The sequence below is a fragment of the Oculina patagonica genome, chromosome 13 (assembly GCF_052425735.1).
Source record: "Oculina patagonica isolate OP01 chromosome 13, crgOcupat, whole genome shotgun sequence".
NCBI lineage: Eukaryota > Metazoa > Cnidaria > Anthozoa > Scleractinia > Oculinidae > Oculina > Oculina patagonica.
The window spans coordinates 9375886-9393877 of record NC_135770.1 but is presented as its reverse complement, the minus strand read 5'-3'; the positions used below and the strand labels follow the sequence as shown (position 1 = coordinate 9393877).

The window sequence follows — 17992 nt, the reverse complement described above, 5'->3', positions numbered from 1 at the left end:
TTTTTTATTTTTTTTTTATTTTTATTTTTTTTATTTTTTTTTTTTTATTTAGATAATTGACGCCTTACTTACAATAATAAGTACACTTACAATAACAGCTAGCACAATACTTACAATACTTAAACACTAATAAAGACAACACTAATACACAAAAACTGGATTTTTTTTTTTACAATACTTGTAATAATACGACGGAAGAAGAAGAAAAAAAAAAGTACACTGGAAGCGCAAAAGAAAGGTAAACAACTACACACACAAAATATAGCTAGCAGCTGGCTTTGGATAACAACAAAAGAGATTATGTGTTTTCACTGCTACAAAGGGTGGTCCACTTGTTCCTATGTTTATTATAATTACCATTTCTGATAGCAATCTCTCTTTCTGATTGAATTTTACTTTTAAGCAAACAAATAAAGACCTCAAACATTGGATTTTCAGACTTGATTTTTGAAAGGTAAATGTGATATTTGCCTATTAAAAAGAAGTGGTTTAGCGCATAAAAACTAGAAGATCCTGGTTTATAGCCATAAAGAATTTCAATAGGTTTTGGATTTATATTGTCAAAGCGTTTTACGTTCCACCATTCGATTGCCATAATCCAAAACTGTTTCACATTAGGACACTCGCAAAACATGTGTTCTAGTGTTTCATTTACATAATTACACAACTCACATACTGGTGAGGCTTTTATCTTCATTTTATATAGTCTTTGGTTTGTGGGGAGAATGTTATGGATTAATTTGTACTGAAAGCTTCTTAGTTTATTTTCTATTGTGATTTTGAAAGGTAGTTCATAGATGGCTTCCAAGTCCGTAACATTTTGATTCTGTAGGCGGTGTTCTACAGTGGGTGGGCGAAAGGACTTTCCGACGAGCAGAGAGCGAGCTTTTTTGGCAGAAACATTATCTGCTGTTACGACGTTTTTTTGTTTTTTTGGGATTACAAGTTACATTCTGTTTCAACATACATGACGCACTGCATGTACATAAAAAAAAACTGATATGCCTTAGTCCCTTCATGCGAGTCAACCTTTCAACTACCGTGGCTTTATCACGATATCATTTTAAAGTCATTTTTTCTGATGAACAAAATTCGTTTTATGTTAACTTAAGGAAACCAAAATAAATTATGATTCTAACAAATGATGAACTTTTGGGATTATTTTAGGCTCACCAGCAACCATATGGTAAAAGTACATAACAGTGAGACAATAAAGAGAGTTACAAGGTGACATACTACAAGATAACACAGCTTACCTCTTTTGATCTAAACTGTTTAGGTGCTGACAAGTTTTTACCATCATTGTTCCCAAGATGGTTGTAGCTGACAATGGAAACAGGCTGCAATTAAAACAAACTATCTGTCAATAATTCTGGTGTAAGTAATGAAACTCCGAGTTGGGTTGAGGTGCATCGTCTCTCGCAGGGGCTCACATGAATCAATGGCTCGCTACCCTTCATGAGAACAATAGAACAAACAACAGAAGCGATGCCCTGAGTCGCCAAAACAATAGCAACTGCTACACTTTAGGACCTGTAGAATTTAACAAGTAATGTTTATAAGGGAGCCCTGCTATGTACACTATTGTTCTAAAACATGTCACATTATATAAATTGTGAATTAAATGACATGGAAACACCACAGACTGTAGATTAAAATTATTAACACACCTTCAGACCAGCACTAACTAAGAAGTCGACGAGTACAGATTTCATTTTTGTCTGTCCAGATTTGAAGTCATCACCACCAATGAAAGTTCCATGCTGCTGAGCAAGATCAATAACTCCTGGGACATTGGTGTTCTGTGGTGAACCATTTATGTATGAACACTGCAATAAAAGATTTAATATTTTAGTTTTGTATGACCTTATATTGTCAGTAATAAATTACAGTTTAAGACAGAAAATTACAGTTTACATCCAGTGAATTTCAGCTAAAAAATTGTACTACCACTGACAATGATGTACTGGAGACATGGCACTTAATTATTAAAAAAAAAAGCCTGCTGTCTGGGGAGCCAAGTGGCCCAACAGGACCAGAGCTTATCTAGGTTTCTGTAGCATTAAGTGGCTAGGAGTATTTCTACTCCCCCTGGATAGGATGCTAGTGCATCACAGGGTTACCCACAGCAGTAAAAAATAAAATAAAAAAAAATAAATATGCGTTTATAGTGGTCATGCACTTAGCTTCATATCTCAACGAGATAGCTAGTTTACAGGCATGCCACTGAAACAGAGGAAACAAATAATTTATAAATGAACATAACAGGATTAAAAATCCCAACTGGCAGGAGGCTGACCAGTTGGCTATATACAAAGCGTGGTCGAGGATTTGAACTCGGGACAACCGAGAAACAAATCCAGCTAGTGGCAAGGGCAGGCCTCGAACCGGTGACCTCCGGATTACAACACCAGCGCCCTAAACCACTCGGCCACGCTTGCCTCCGCCAGTACCCATCTATGGGTGGAGAGAGGCACTATTATAGTAAAGTGTCTCGCCCAAGAACATAGCGCAGTGCCCAAGCTAAGCCTAATGAACCCAGACCACCCGATCAAGAGTCCAGTGCACTAACCATTGGGCCTACCATGACTCCCATATGGCACTTATAAGGGACAGTTAAACATCTGAATGTAGCTGAAATACTTATGTGTAAAACAAAAGAGAGAACTTTCATTTGAAAGAGTTGCCCTCACAAGAAAAGAACAGTTGAGATTGAGGCACTTACAATAGATGTTTTGACATTTGACATTATTTTTACCTTCTCTAAGATGCTGGCAACAGCAAAGATTGATGATGGAGACACTTCCTCTTCATTTCTTGCAATAGACATCAACAGGTTTTCAGCTGTGTCATTAAGACCTTCACTCACATCACAAAACCTCTCAGTATTTGCCGTCCATAGAATAATAACCTGAAACAGATCGACAAAGAAATTCTTCAAACTGGTAGTGAAGGAAATGTATGAAGACCAGGAAGGAATGTTGAAAATAGTTGAAAAAGATAACATAATCCAGCCATTATTTTAAGAACATTATTCACTAAAAATACTTGAAAATAAGATGCACTTGGGCCAGACATAAATAATTATTGATGTTATTGAAACTGCTGACAGGATCGAGCTTATGCCAGTTTCCATAGCATGAAGTGACTGCATGGGAGTATTACTGCTCCCCCACAATTTATTGAAGGGAAGCTTAAGTCTATCTTAGGGTTACACAAGGCTGTCGTTAGGACTGTAACCCGTAACACCTGTTATCATGGCCGAGTTCAGTGTTTTGGGTGAAACTGTAACATAAAACCAATCATTGGTGCTACGTTACACTTGCATATAAAGCGAAACGCTACAAGTGATAACTTCAATGTAATGACTTCTTAAAAACCTAATGACAGCGCAGCTCTGGTTACCACTAGCGTTATGTTGGGTTTCCTAAGTACAGTAAACAAACCTTGTCAAGATTGTTCTTCGCCTTAAAATCACGAATATCCATTCTTATTTGTTCCATCATCTCCTGCTTGGTCCCAGACAATACATTGTCAGCGCGATCGACCTGATTTGCCGCAATAAAATCTGGGCAGTAGATAGATGGGCGTGGTGTTAGTTTTTCAAGGTGAGGTCTGAGTTGTCGCTGTAATCCGTAATCCAAAACCTGTGCTCTCTCTGTGGCATCGGCCAAATTGAGGGACGAGATATCCCATCCTGGTAAGCAAAATGCAGTTTGAATTTAACACGTGAAGAGTTATGAAGCCTACTATATAGCTATCAGTTAAGGCTTGCTGACTACATTGTCTACAGACTGTATGTATTCCCAGGTTTTTATGAAATTAATGAACCCCTGAGGATATTACAGAATGCTGCATGTCTACCCTTGCCTTGCCTTGATCAATTTTTGCAACTTTTTGACATCGTTTTGACAACTTTCGAATGGGTTTCATTTGAACTGGCCAATAATATTAAAGTGCAGTTGGAGATGTCAAAGTTCTATGTTCGCTCCCAGACAATATTTTCAACCCCGCCACATGCACAAAGTCAATACTCGCTGTACTAACACATGTTAGCACCAGTGATTAATCCAGTGTAAATTAGTGTGAACACTCTTAGGGCACTCCTGTCTCCTCTTTTATGAGGGTCCTCAAGAGGAAAGGGGGGGGGGGTATAAATCCCATTTTCCCACCCCAAATTTTGCCCAAACCCCATTTCCCAGCCTATTGTTTTCCCAAATTTTTAAAATTCCAGTCCCAGCTATAGTTCTATTGTTTTTCTGTCTGTGATTCTCATTCCCAGTAACCAAATCTCAGTCCCAGTGACCCATATCCCATTTTCCCAATGAAAATTTCCCCAAATCTTGATCAGTTCCCATTTTACCCCTTCAGGCCCCCCCGTTTATCACTTACCATCAAAAACTATATCATTAGGATGAACCATTGGTAAGAGATCTTTCAACGGTATGTACACATCTCCATCAGGCCCTGTGCCCAAGCATACTGTGGACGACTGGGTCATTGAGCCAACATAATTTGCTTTCTGTGTCAGGATAAAAGAACAAAGCATCCTGGATTAGAAGTTAATATAAAAAGAACTACAACTTTAGCAAGCTACCTATCTCACATCAATTTTTTTTTTCCTCGAGAACAACAACATTTTTAGACTCTTGTTCCCTTAAGCATGCTTTTGATGGTGATAAAGGAAATGCAAGGAGAAGATCCAAAAAAGACATTTTCACCTTGGAAAAAGGACAGAGTGCAACTACATGAGGGTCAAATTGCTAGACAATCATTTCTCTTATTATTGCAAGTAAGACAATGGTACAACTTTGGAATGGTTTTGGTGCTGGCCTTATATATAGCTAGGGCTGACCCTCCAAGTTAAGACCATTTTAGTTGCCATGGCTACTAAAATTTTGGAGCTGGCGACTTAATTGGAACCGAAGTCGCCAGCTTGGCGACTAAAATTGAGAACAAAGATTGAAAGCATAACCTTAATTTAGCGACTAAAATTTTTCACTGGCGACCAAACTTGAGCATTAAGAAATAAAAACGTTACTCTGGTTAAAAATTTTTTGTAGTAAAATGTTCGTAAAATATCTACAATGTCCCAACGTTTCGGCTTAAACTAAAGCCTTCATCAGGGGAAAGTGATAAGTGAATACAAAAAGCACGTTCTTATATAATATGCAAATCGAGAGCTAATGTTTGTCCCTAAAGGCTAAATTTAGAAATTCGTGCGGTAAATGCATGCCGTCATCGCGGTTTAGCGGATTATTGCAAGTGTTAATTTCCCAAGCCTCCAAAATACGTCTTTTGCGCCAATTTGTGCTTGTACGTAAGATCTTTGACGATTCCCACGAGATGGTGTGGCCAGAATGAAAACAATGTTCCGCTAAAGCTGACTTGTGTGAGTGTTTGTTTTCAACTGCTTTTTGATGCTCTTTGAGTCGGGTGGAAAATTTTCGTTTCGTTTCTCCGATGTAGCTTTTGTCACAAACTTGGCAGGGAATTGAATAAATTGCGCCACGAGTCTGATCTTTTGGCAATGGATCTTTCGGTTTTGGAAACAAATTGCCGATGGTTTGGTGTGGTTTTAAAGCGACTTTGAGCAGTCGGTGGCCAAATGGCCACCAAGGAAAAAATAAACTTGGAGGGTTGTAGGGAACAAGTTTTTAATCATGGTGGTGGTGGTGGTGGTGGTGGTGGGGGGGGGGAGGGTGGGGGCTGATGAGCCATTTTAAACTGTGTGGTAGTGATTTGTTGATGAACTACTGAAAGACTCTTACTAATGAGCAATACATTGTAAGAGAACTGCTCTGATAAAACACTTTGATCTGCACTCTATCTTCAAATGTATTTATTGGCTATTTTTGCAATTGAAGCATGATTTTCAGAGAGGAGGGAACTTAACAGAGAAAAGCTTGGTACCTAGAAGAGGGCAGTGTTTTTCAAAAGGAACTGAAAATCGCAATTATCTTTTTTTTTGACAGTACTCAGGCCTAAAGTAAACAAATTGACTGACACAGTGTTCTTTGATAAAATTAGTAAGTTTGAGAACATAGAAAAAAGCTACGTGGAGGAGGGTCTTTATCTCAAGGGGACTAAAAGCTGCATTTGTTTTGATAGCAGATGGACCTTTATTAATCTAGGACTGAACTTTATTAATCCAGGAGGGCTTGTAAGTGGTGGAAGGGAAAGAAACCTCCCCCTCCCCCCTTAAGCTTCAATTTGTTCGATTTACATTGTAACAACAAACCCTTTTCTGAGTCTTTTGTTTTGATTTAAGAATAACTCAGCTGAAGCATTTAATATTTAACAACATTGAACAAAGAAGGTACCTTGACACCAAGTTTTGTGTCCCACGATAAACCCAACTTGTTTGCCAGCACGGCGGCCGTTATGGTAGATCCATTATTTCCACCCCAACCAACCAACATGCATCCAACCTTTGGAACTCTCCTCTCAGTCCGAAATGTGTACTGCGTCTCAACAGGTCGCACAGTGAAGGAACCCTTTGAGTTACAGTCAACTTTGGTTGTTTCATATGCATACTTGCTCTCTATGTAGTCTGTGGTATAACGGACATTTGGACTTTGAACTTTGAACGTTGTCATTTTGCAAGCTTGTTATTCACTGTTTGGACCTGCTAAGAAAGGCAGAACATTTATGACATGATATTTCTATTTGCAGTGTAAATACTTTCAGTGTCATTGCCTTGACATGTACAACATAGCATTATTTTAATTTTAATCCTCAGAGGCTTAGAAATTTAGTTCAAGTTGTTTCTTAACAGTTTTTTTTTCTCCCCAAAGGGACGTAATCTTTGCTAGCTAATGTTTTATCAAAATCTTTGCTTATGTCCTGGTTTCTGACGTCATCTTGACTGGTAGGCAATGCCGTCAGAACTTACAGTGTTTGGTTGGGAATCCAATGGCAAAGAATTTTTTTCAAAAATTAAATTCTGAACAACTTATAAATTGTAAAATTAAGATACTAAGGAACAATTGTATTTTCCAAATTTGACAGACGTGGCTGTGCTGGAAAGCCTCCAGTTATGTTTTAAATTTACAAATTAATGCTGTTTATGGGAAAAAAATTATGGAAAAATGTATAGATGTAAATCTTAACGTTATGAAACTGATAAGTTGTCCAGAATTTAATTTTTGAAAAATTATTTACCCTTGAATTCCCATACAAACTAGTCACGGCATCGAAACTGTGACAAGGTCTAATGTGCAATATTAATCTTTCACTTTGTTTCAGATTCTTAAACCATCTCAAAATATATTAGAAAAATAACGTTCCAATGTATATAATGAAAAAACAACTTCAACGTGGAAGTCAAGTATTGTGCACAAAATTGACTCAATTTGAAGTTTATAATGAAGGTAGCAAAATTCAGAGACATTTGAAACTCCTAAAATTTGTGTGATCAGTCAACCGTACCAGGCCACTACCCACAGTGTTTATCATTGACTGACTACTGTTTTGTAGCACCAAGTCTAAATTATGTCCATTTTGAACGTTGGAAAGTTGGAAAGGCAATGCAAAGTTTTTCGTGACCTGGGTGAAGTTTGAAGTTGTGTTCAAATAATGCACGCAAACATGGCCGATCTGCATACCGTAATATTGCAAACAATTTTATTTCCATTTCATTGTGCTAGACCTCATTACTATGCAATAAACGCGATGACAGCGCCCCCCAAATGTGTACAAAAAATGAAAGTGAATATTTATCCAGAACGTTTGTACAAAATGAGTTTCTTAAGTAGCAATTATTTATCTTAACCAGCTTCCTTTTTCTATTTAACCGACAAAAGGTCTCTAAGTAGAGTATTTTTTACGACTGTGGATAATTTCTTTGAATAAAGGATAGTGCACAGCAGTCACAGGCCAGTGATTATGTGAAATAGATCCACGTATCCTAACAAAGTTCTTCCAAAGTTGAACATTTACAAAGCTCTCAATCTTTCTATATTTTGAATTCTTACCTAACCGAAGAACTGCTTTCGATGATTTTAAATTAACACATCTTTATCAGAGAAGAATACACTTTCACAAGGCTCCAATCTTCCTAAAACACGTGTAACGACATTTCGAGTTTTAAAACTTCAGTTTAACCTAACTTCCGATCCCTTTTGCCGCGAAACTTTAAGAAATGTCGCAAAACTTTTACCTGAGATACATTGAGAAAAAACTGACAACGTGCGTTATAGCCATTCTCCAAGAACTATTTTATTAAATTCTTTGATCTTGGCATATTCTTCTTGTGCAATCGTGTACAACCCTAAGCTTATAAATATTCTGTTTTGGTTGAATGAAGGCAGCTTTCGAAAGGCGCTGCCTTGGAATCACGCATCGGGAAAAATTAAAGATAGATATTTTTTCGGCCACTTACCTTGATATATAGAGCGTGTAACTTGTCAAACGTTGAAAAATATTTTAAGACCAACAATCTTCAGTAAATTACAGCAACCGATCAACCTTACACAATGTGCACTGAACTGAACCACACTTCGACGAAATGCAAATGAAATAGACAACATCTGATCGTGTAAGCCAATCAGAGCTCGCAACCTTTGTACTCGGGGCTCAGGTGATCTTTTCGACCCGGCGAAAAAAATATCTCTCGTCCCGGGTGGGGAGTGGAGAGCTATTGTAGCTTCGATAAAGATAGAAATCGTTTTATATTTATCGTGTATCTTGTAAAGCATTTTTGTCGGCCAACAATATTGAGCATTTGGCAAATCAAGCTAAAATTCACTGCAGATCAGGCTGTCCAGACATTTTGTTGTATCGTGGAAACAGTATCCGGACTCTAAAAAGTTGTGTCAGAAGTCATGACCGGAAATAAGCAGATATGTTTCAAAATAGAACAGTTTTAGACCATGCATTTTGAACCACTGAAGCTATAATTAAAGATGATATTTTTAGTGGCGTGATAATCAGGATAATATAATTTGACCAGGGTAAACTTCCAAAAAATTTTTTTTTGCTTCACAGGAATCATTATGAAGTTCTGTGGAATTAGTTACAGTTCCATTTAATCGCTCTTGTTTCAAAAATTAAATAAAATTTAGTTAATTTGTTCGTGTAAGTTTGAGGGTTATGGGGTGGGCAATTTGTCTTTTCTATCAGGTCTCCCCTAAGTGCGTTTTGATTAGAAGGGGGAGGGGGAGGCGGAGGTAGATGTTGTGCTTGTTGAAGGGGGGAGAGGTACAGTCATCTGAGGGGATTACGGTACTTTGTACTCTATGTGATTCTTTTGTGCGAAATTATGCTACACTTTTTATAACCTTTTATACCAAGTATTTGAAATAATTAATTATAAAATATTAAACCTTAATAAAAAATTCTTATAAAATCTAACAATAATAAAGGTGTGTCGAAGTTTATTCTCACTAAACGAGAAAAAAATACGTCAAGTAAAGTTATACATGTAAACAATCAAATTTTGCCGAAATCACTTAAACTACGAAACGTACTGACCCGTGAAGTGACGAAACAGCAATAAAAACAGCAAAAAAAAAAAAAAATATGTTCAAATGTTTGGTATTTTTGATCATCAAATGATATTTATTACTCCAATTCACAAAATTTGCAAATGCACAATACTGCCGCCGTTTAGCCTGCATGCAGGCTAACCGCTGTTGGGCTGCCTGTGGATCAGTTATTTTGACTAGTACACGTATGTGTAGCATATACGAAGTATAAATCGAATATATTTCCCGTCATTCTTGGTGATTCCCCTCGACTGTCGTCGCGTCGCGATCGAATGCTTGTGAAAATGAGTTTACAAGGTAGGTAAATCTTTGCACTCCGTTATCTATAGATCGTTTTTCTTCCAGAGCTTATATTTAAACGTTTACTGTCTATTCTAGTGTCAAAGTGGAAGGATTTTTTCGCGAAGGCTGGCATACCGAGTGGACCCGCGAACAAGTAAGCTATAAGCTTAACATTTGAAGTTATTTTAATTCTCATATCACTGACACTTGTGGTAATATTTAAAGGTTTTGAACCTCCGATTTGTAGTTTAATGTTAACGAAAAGAGTTTTCATTGCACAGGGAACAATATTCGGTGTATTTTCAGTGAAGAGATCGCGTTTTAAGTTGTGAGTCGACTTGCATTGTCTTATCCAAAGTTGTAAACAATGTTCTCAGTTGTGATTGTTCACTTTGTTGTTAATAATGATTAATTTAAGAAGGATAAGCAAGGTTTTCCTTGTAATTTGAGTTTATTATGGTGTAATCAGTTGGCACACAAGCATCCGTTTGCAGATCATAGATTTCATTTTGCGTTTAAAGATTCAAAATCACTCGAGAATATTGTTTGCTACAAATATGTGTTAATTAAGTCCCGGCGTATCAAATCGAACGTTCGGTTTTCGAACTCAATCGAACGCAATCGAACTTAATCGAACGATTAAATTCGATTTTGTTCGGTCATCGAACGAAATCGAACTCACAAAAAATAAATGCAAATCGAACCAAATCGAACGTTCGATAAAGTCCGATGACGTTCGATTTAGTTCGGTCGTCGAACGACGCCAAAGCGAGCGGCTTACGTCGTATGGCAATATTATCTGAATCGAGCGAATGTTCAGTTTTCCTTCATTTGATGATCACGGGGATAAATTCCTGGGTAAATGCGTCAATCGATGAAGCCATCTTAAGTTATTTTTCCTTTATTTCCATACTTAATGTCAAAATGGAGAAATAATTCTGCCACTAGCAACAATAAAATTACGGTTAACCCTATTCAGACCGGGGGGGGGGGGGGGGCTTTTGAGGCCCGCGTTGACTTTGAACTTTAATATCTTTTTTAGATTTAACCAAACGCTGTCAAACTTTCTGAGTTTTCCTAAAATTTATCTGGCAGCAATTTGGTAGGGTTGAATAATGTGTCAAGAACTTTACATCGCCATGGCAACGGAATTTTGACAGGCATGTTTTCCCAAATTTGTAATTTTGCATGTTTCTGTTAATAAAAATCAACTTAAATGGCATTATTTTTAATTTTTTACGGGTTTAAAGCACATTTTTATTCATTTTGAGTACTTTGCAGTGATTTTGGGTGGTTTTCTGGCATTTTGGAAAAATTTTGAAATCCAAGATGGTGGATCCAAGATGGCGGCTGTTTTGACATCATTATGTAATTGTCACATGATTTGACGTCACCATCCCACGTGACGTATACCAAAAGAAAGAGTTTCGGTCGTACAATACATCCTATAAGTTTCATGGTGATTGCTTAAATATTCTGGAAGTTACATAGGGGGGGCTTCCCCCCTCCCCCGGTCTGAGAAGGTCCAAAAAAGCCCGGTCTGAGTAGGGTTAACATGTCACATACGGCGTGCACCTTCATCCCCATGTGCAATGCTATATTGTTTAATCGATCATATAACGTTTTAATTCGCAAAATATTATTCTAAAATACGGTTTTCACTTGATACGATACGCAGATACATCGGGGGTTGTATTTGAGTATTTGTAATTTTATCCCTTGTACGAGTTTTAACGTATTCCCGGGCGTATTAGATTGCTCGATTATTTAGGATCAAATAAAAAGACAAGGATTATACGATACCGTGTCCAGTCACTTATTCCAAAACCATTTAAGGAATGATCATTGACTTTTTACTCGCTCCACTAGGTTCCAATTTCGTTTTTTAAATTTTAGCCACAAGTTCGAATTCCGAACTTAATCGAACGCTTAATTCGATTTCGTTCGATTTGGTTCGGAAATCGAACTCACAAAAAAAATTGTTGTCCGATTTCGTTCGATGACCGAACAAAATCGAATTTAATCGTTCGATTAGATTCGATTGCGTTCGATTGAGTTCGATGAAAAATTTGTTCGATTTCGTTCGATTTGATACGCCGGGTTAAGTCCAACCTTGTACCAATCACCTGAGAGCCTCAAAACCAAATACTACATAACTAAGTTTGTGATCACTGCTTGGTATCCTGCCAGAACTAATCAAACTTCTAGCATATCTCCTTGGATAAGCAGCTTCCAACATTAATAATATTGTGTTCCACATAGCTTTACTCTCTCTATATTTAACAATTATTCACCAAAGTGGAGGTGAATAGTGGTCGAGGTATTCGTGGTCGATATTTACCGAGCCGTACCGAACCACAAAGCGGCGAGGTAAACATCAACCATTTAATTTCATCCACACTAAGGTGAATAATTGTTAATATATATGTTGTGGTTTAAATTTTTCTTTGGCATAAAATTTTTCAAACCAGCTTGATTTTTAGTTTTTGTTGTCTAATATATTGAGTATCATAACCCGAAACAAAGGAAAATAACAATCAAACTGGTTTGAAAAATTTTCAACTTAGGAAAAATTTAAACCATAAAATATACCTGACAAGTTGAATAACTAGCGGACCAGAACATCACTTTCCGATAAACAAAATGACCGCAGGCAATTTGTTTCTCTTTAGTTGCTCAGAGCTGAATAGTACTTTGCTAATCACCTTGGAGCTAACCAATCAGTGTGCACGAAAAACACTTTTCCCTTGTGTGGTATATAGTAGATAATAATTATTTACTATATACCTCATCACATTATTATTATATGGAGTGAAATGAAAATGTCCAAAACAAGGGATATTGAAAGCAAATCATTTGAAAGTTTTCAAACTAAAGAGAATTTCCAAAATTTTTTACCTTCAGATTTTGAAGATAAGAGCGAAATGTACATCTGTTTATTAGAAAATTCTTATACTCTTCATCCCCGTTAGACTAGTGTACATGTTTGACTTCCCAATATAAAATCAGACTTTGGCTTGTTCTAATCTGCAATGGGGTGACCATATTATTTTGATAAATTGTGACCCTATTTGGGAAAACCGGGCTTAACGAAAATAGCAAACAGTGCCGGTTCGAAATTTATCATGTAGCGTTCTGCAAAATTACAGGAATACTCTGTGTATTTGATCAGGTTATGCTCCAAATAATTTCAAACCGTAAATTAATGATGCAAGCGAGTTCATAGAGAATTTTGAAAACTGGTAGCATAGACCTGCCAACTCCCATGCATTATGCGTGAGTCTCACGCCTGCAGATCCAAAATATCGATCTCACGCATACAGCCCAGTTTCTCACGCTTGACTGAAAAAATTAGATTTCTTACTCTTAAAACCCATTAAATGTACATTCAATTCAATTTTGCTGAAACATAACTCATAAAATGAGCATTGTTATTCGTGTTTGCAATTTCACAGACTTCGGCAACGTTTGAAGATCGTCAAAACATCTTCGGAAATATCCGGAAATTGTCGGAACATCTTCGGAACTCTTCGGAATCTCCGAAAATAGTCGGAACAACTTCGGAAACGTTCGGAAATAGTCGGAACATCTTCGGAAAATGTGGAGAAGGTTATCTCACGCCTTTGACTTAGAAAAAGTTGGCAGGTATAGTAGCAACAGTCCCGTGAATGATTCTAAATGCTTGGTGATTTCGTGAATGCTTTTGTCAATGTTTTCAAACATTTCAAAACATATTGACAATATTTTTGAAATGATTTAAGAATGGTTTTGCAACGCATTTCACAACATTTCAAAACGCAGTGAAAATGTTCTTATAAATGAATTTTGAAAATGAATTTACAACGAAAAACGGTTAAATACTATTTTTGTCAAGCCTTCTTTTCCCAAATAGGGTCACAATATTGCATTTACTTCTTTTACTACACCATAACAATACCAAACAGAAGCTCTCTTCTCCCCAAACAGTTAATCCCCAGTGTTACTGTCCATAGACACATCATGAGGCGATATTTATTTAATCTTACTGAATTTTTTACAATTTCTTCCTCAGCTATGCAGTTATATTTTATGACAATAGAATACAGGAGGACATGTTGCCTGATTTAACAAAGGTTTGCTGGAACTGTAATCTAGATTAATAGGCCATTTCCGAGTTACTCTTTTCCTCTATTTCAAAACAAGTCTACGTGCGAAACCATTCATATGAAAATGAGTTTTACCTACAGGTCCATTTTCATGCAAATCGAACTCATTTTCATTTGAATAGTTTCGCACATAGACTCGTTTTGAAACAGAGGCAAAGGGTAATTTGGAAATGGCCTATTAAACAAAATTGTCTAAAATGTCAGTCATCTTCTGTACTGAGCCTAACTCCCTGAAGGTGGCAACAACTGACATTTCAGCCTATCAAAATTGTATTTGCTTTCACAAACTGAAGGATGCCCTCCCATTCACCAATTTTTTTTTGGCCACTTATTCTACTTGTTACTATCTACTTTTCCACTCCATCACTGTGCTATCATATGGTATTTTTTAAGGGCTGTTGAATGGTTAGGTGGTGAGGGAGGGTGAAATATTAGTGAAAGGCTGTTGTTGTCATCAATAACTTTAAACTCATCGCCAATAGATGAGCTTGGGGAAAGTGTCTATGATAGGGTGGTGGTTCCACGGCGAAAAAACAAGCTTAAGCAGGGCATGCAGGTATCCATGGCAACTCTGAGAGTGGCAACCACCCACCAGACACCGTCACACTGACCAGTCAGCAGAAAAACTAACCAACCCTATAATTACCAAATCCACCAAATGGAATGAGGAAAGGGAAGGGAGAAAACAGCAACTCACATGCACGATTCAGAGCTAGAAACAAATTGCACAACCACACGCAGCTGGAACACACGATATGTGTGAATCGGGAAAACACTGTATGTGACATCATGGTGCATGGTCCACTGATTGCAGCTGACCAACATTGGCTCAACTTTAACTTAGCCTAAATTACAGTCAGCCACATATAAAGTAACTCATCTCTAATAGAGTGAGCTTGGGGAACTACTTGGTGCCTATGATAGTGGGTGGTGATTCCACGGTGAAAAACGAGCTCAAGAAGGGCATGTAGGTATCCATGGCAACTCTGAGAGCAGCAACCACCCAAAGCCTTGCCCTTAAGGGTGCTTGGAAGGGCAAAGGGTCCACGAACAGAGGTGACATCTGATAGGACCTGTGCTACCTCCCCAGAGATATCCAAGCACCACCATCCCCCAGCTTGGTGGCAAGAAGCACACAATACAAACTTACCCAACTACAAGCACAACAGATCATACCTCCTGCAATACTCGTGGGTCTGTTAACTGCAGAGGGTTGCATTCAGGAAACTGCAAGAAACTTCCTGGCTCAATGCAGGAGCCTCCACTTGGCCCAGGCCTCAGTACAGTGGAGCTGTAAGAAGGCCACATACATGTGTATTTGGAGGACGTGAGTCCACTTGAGCTCACTTGAGACAATCCTTAGGCCAAGCTGGTTGGCCATGAATGCTCAGCCATTTAATTTCCATGCCACCTGCTTCTGTTAGGAGCAACAATTCTGGTTTGTCCACTGATTCAGCTGAACCTTTTCTAACAAGTTTTTTTTTATACTATTGGTTAATAAGTAGAAAATGTCTGGTAAAACGCCTCCCCTCCTTTGATATCTCATAACCCCCCCCCCACGATCCTTACTAACCCTCCCCTACTATCTGCTATTATCCCCCTCCCCTAAGTACTATCATCTATTTTTTTTCTTTTTACTAACCTGGGCTGGATTTGAACTCTCAACCTTTTGATTTGCTCTCTAACCCTTTATCCACTTTGCCACATTGGAAACCTTGTGTTAACCCTATTATTTACCTAGTATAAAAACTAACTGCAACATATATTTAATTATTATACATTGGTGTCACCAGCTTGATTTTGATTGGCTATAAGCACGCAGCTAATTCTTGCTTGCTGTTTCTCTTACGTCATACCTACAGACATTAGATTTTACATATGTAGAAGTGACGTCATACCTACAGACAATAGTTTTATGCATTCAGATTTTGCAGATTTTGTGCAGATTTTGTGCACGCTCTTGTCTTTACAAGTGCAGCTCAGGAATGTGCATAATAAAACAATTATTGGATTCGGTTTTCGCATGATAGGGATAATTATCAAGGCCTCAGTTTCTGTTATCCGCCTCAGCCTTCGGCTTCGGCAGATAACAGAAACTTTGGCCTTGATAATTATCGCTATCATGCTCAACCTCATCCAATAATTGTTAATTGATGGCAGATATTAGATTCACAGAAAAGTATAACTATTTATATTTTATTTCAGGAGATATTGCGAGATATGGGCATAACTATTATGGGGGACATCATTGCGATTTTGAGGCACGCCAGAGAAGTTCATGCTCAGGTATCAATATTGTTTCACTTAACCTAATGATTTTTTTTTTAATTCTTGGTTCACTGTAGGTGCAGCTTCATATAGGGCTTAAATTTCAAAGGCTGTCCACTCCATTAAAGATTAAGACCCATTGCTTTTTGCACATTATTGAGTGTTAAAGCTTTTATGTAGCACTTTATACTGGGAACATGAAGATGTACTATTAAATATGTATTTTACATTTGTAGAGTGAAAGAGAGAAATCAGCAAAAGACATGGCTGTCACCGATAATTCTGTTTCATCAGCATCTTCCTCTCCTGGCAATCAAACTCCTGTTGGTGCAAAACGTAAATCAACAGGTAGGAGCAACATGTACATGTAGGAATGTAACCTTTGTTAACTGCGCTGCGCAGTTCTTGCTCTGCACGGGGTTTATTATTATTTTTCGTTTTGTCGGTGACCTGTCCCAAACCTCCACTCGGTCATGCTTAATGTCACGCGATGTTTAGAAGCTACAAATCAGTAACAAATGGATAAATTTTCTTATTTTTTGTCTTTACAAAAAATGTTTAGTGTGAAATATACAATTTTGAAGCGTTTTATTCAAAGAAAATTCTAAATTTCTATGCGTCGAGAGAAGAATATATTTCAGCGGGCCAGAATCTGTGAATAAATACCATTACGTTGGTGTAAAAGAATGTGCTGACATGACAAGTTTCACTTTCGATCGGCTAGACCTCGAGTCACGTAATTTTTCAAAGCTATTATCAGCTACCTTTCAAATCTTTGCGAAGCCATTCTTCTTTACTTACAAAATTCAGTGTGAAGTATTTTGAAGCGTTTGAATCGAAGAAAATACTAAAATTTTACGCTTTAAAAAGATACGCTTTAGCGGGCAAGAATTTACATTTATTTACATTACGTTTGTGTCCTGGAATGTGCTGGCGTTAGCAAATTTTTACTTTCACAAGGCACTGATCGGCAAGAATCACGCAATGCTCTGAAAGGTTTAAATCTGCCACAAACAAATCCTCTGGTCTAAACTTAGCATGTTAAGTGTGAAACGTTCGACGTTTTAGCGTTATTTATTTTTTGGAGCTGTGTCATCTATAGGATTTCTGAAATCTGATGGAAAACCACTGAGACAAACATGCCCTGACTTGCAAGGGTTACGTCATTGCTAAATTAATTCTCCGGGGAATTCCCATTCAGCAAAACACAGGTCTAGTGTTTTTCTCAAATTTGATTTAATTATTTGCTCCAATATTCCATTTTCGGAGCTGGTTATTCAATCTTTAAACGGTAATTCAAGACAACACTGGATGCTGTTTTAAAAGATCTTTTGTTTCACGGATCAGGATCGTGGGAATAGGCCTAATGCGTGATAACGTCATATGCTCAAAATTCACCACCAAGCCTCGTTTACACGAATTATTCTTAAAGTTCTGCCATCTTCATGCAGTTTTCACGTGGGTATTCCTTTTATCTTTGCTGCTTAGGGAATTCGTTTGTGATAAAATTTGCAAGTTTTCATTTCGAAAGCGAGGCTTGGTGGTGAAACAAGCACGTCTGACTTAAAACATGCATTACGGCTATTAAATTTGGCCAGCATTAGCATATAAGAAAAATATTTAATTTCGGATGGAACTAGTCAACCATGAAATGTCACGCAAGGTGTTTTCCTACCATCTTGTTTGTCAGTCGCAACATTGTTCGACGCAGGTAAAGAGGGTAAGGGGGGGGGTGCATTTTTTGTTCCCCCACATGGCTCCCCTAAAGTGCTCACGAGACCAGCGCAGTTGTAAGCTCTATGAGCTCTT

The 17992-nt window shown here is 37.7% G+C and overlaps 2 protein-coding genes across 2 annotated transcripts; one reads left to right on the top strand and one right to left on the bottom strand.

Annotated features, from left to right (window-relative positions):
* Positions 1-1069: 1069 nt before the first annotated feature.
* LOC144636930 (inositol-3-phosphate synthase 1-A-like) lies at positions 1070-8533 on the bottom strand. The gene is made up of 8 exons (XM_078496127.1): positions 8384-8533; positions 6324-6631; positions 4393-4522; positions 3447-3697; positions 2759-2911; positions 1671-1829; positions 1257-1340; positions 1070-1078 (listed from the first exon to the last, which is right to left on the bottom strand). The coding sequence occupies exons 2-8, from the start codon at positions 6597-6599 to the stop codon at positions 1070-1072; spliced, it is 1062 nt and encodes a 353-aa protein (XP_078352253.1). The 5' UTR covers positions 6600-6631; positions 8384-8533.
* Positions 8534-9719: 1186 nt separating this feature from the next.
* On the top strand, positions 9720-16554 carry LOC144636929 (uncharacterized protein C19orf47 homolog). The gene is made up of 5 exons (XM_078496124.1): positions 9720-9785; positions 9867-9924; positions 13822-13882; positions 16121-16201; positions 16420-16554. Exons 1-5 carry the CDS (start codon positions 9761-9763, stop codon positions 16552-16554), a joined length of 360 nt encoding a protein of 119 aa, XP_078352250.1. The 5' UTR covers positions 9720-9760.
* The last annotated feature ends 1438 nt before the right edge of the window (positions 16555-17992 follow it).

What these genes read in the sequence shown, in the direction of transcription:
- LOC144636929 (XM_078496124.1), top strand. Translation starts at nt 9,761, where the DNA reads ATGCTTGTGAAAATGAGTTTACAAG. An exon ending in TGTGAAAATGAGTTTACAAG is followed by an intron (nt 9,786 to 9,866) that starts GTAGGTAAATCT and finishes TGTCTATTCTAG; the next exon opens with TGTCAAAGTGGAAGGATTTT. An exon ending in TGTTGCCTGATTTAACAAAG is followed by an intron (nt 13,883 to 16,120) that starts GTTTGCTGGAAC and finishes ATTTTATTTCAG; the next exon opens with GAGATATTGCGAGATATGGG.
- LOC144636930 (XM_078496127.1), bottom strand. Translation starts at nt 6,599, where the DNA reads ATGACAACGTTCAAAGTTCAAAGTCCAAATGTCCGTTATACCACAGAC. An exon ending in TAATGATATAGTTTTTGATG is followed by an intron (nt 3,698 to 4,392) that starts GTAAGTGATAAA and finishes TTTGCTTACCAG; the next exon opens with GATGGGATATCTCGTCCCTC. An exon ending in CGAAGAACAATCTTGACAAG is followed by an intron (nt 2,912 to 3,446) that starts GTTTGTTTACTG and finishes GATCTGTTTCAG; the next exon opens with GTTATTATTCTATGGACGGC.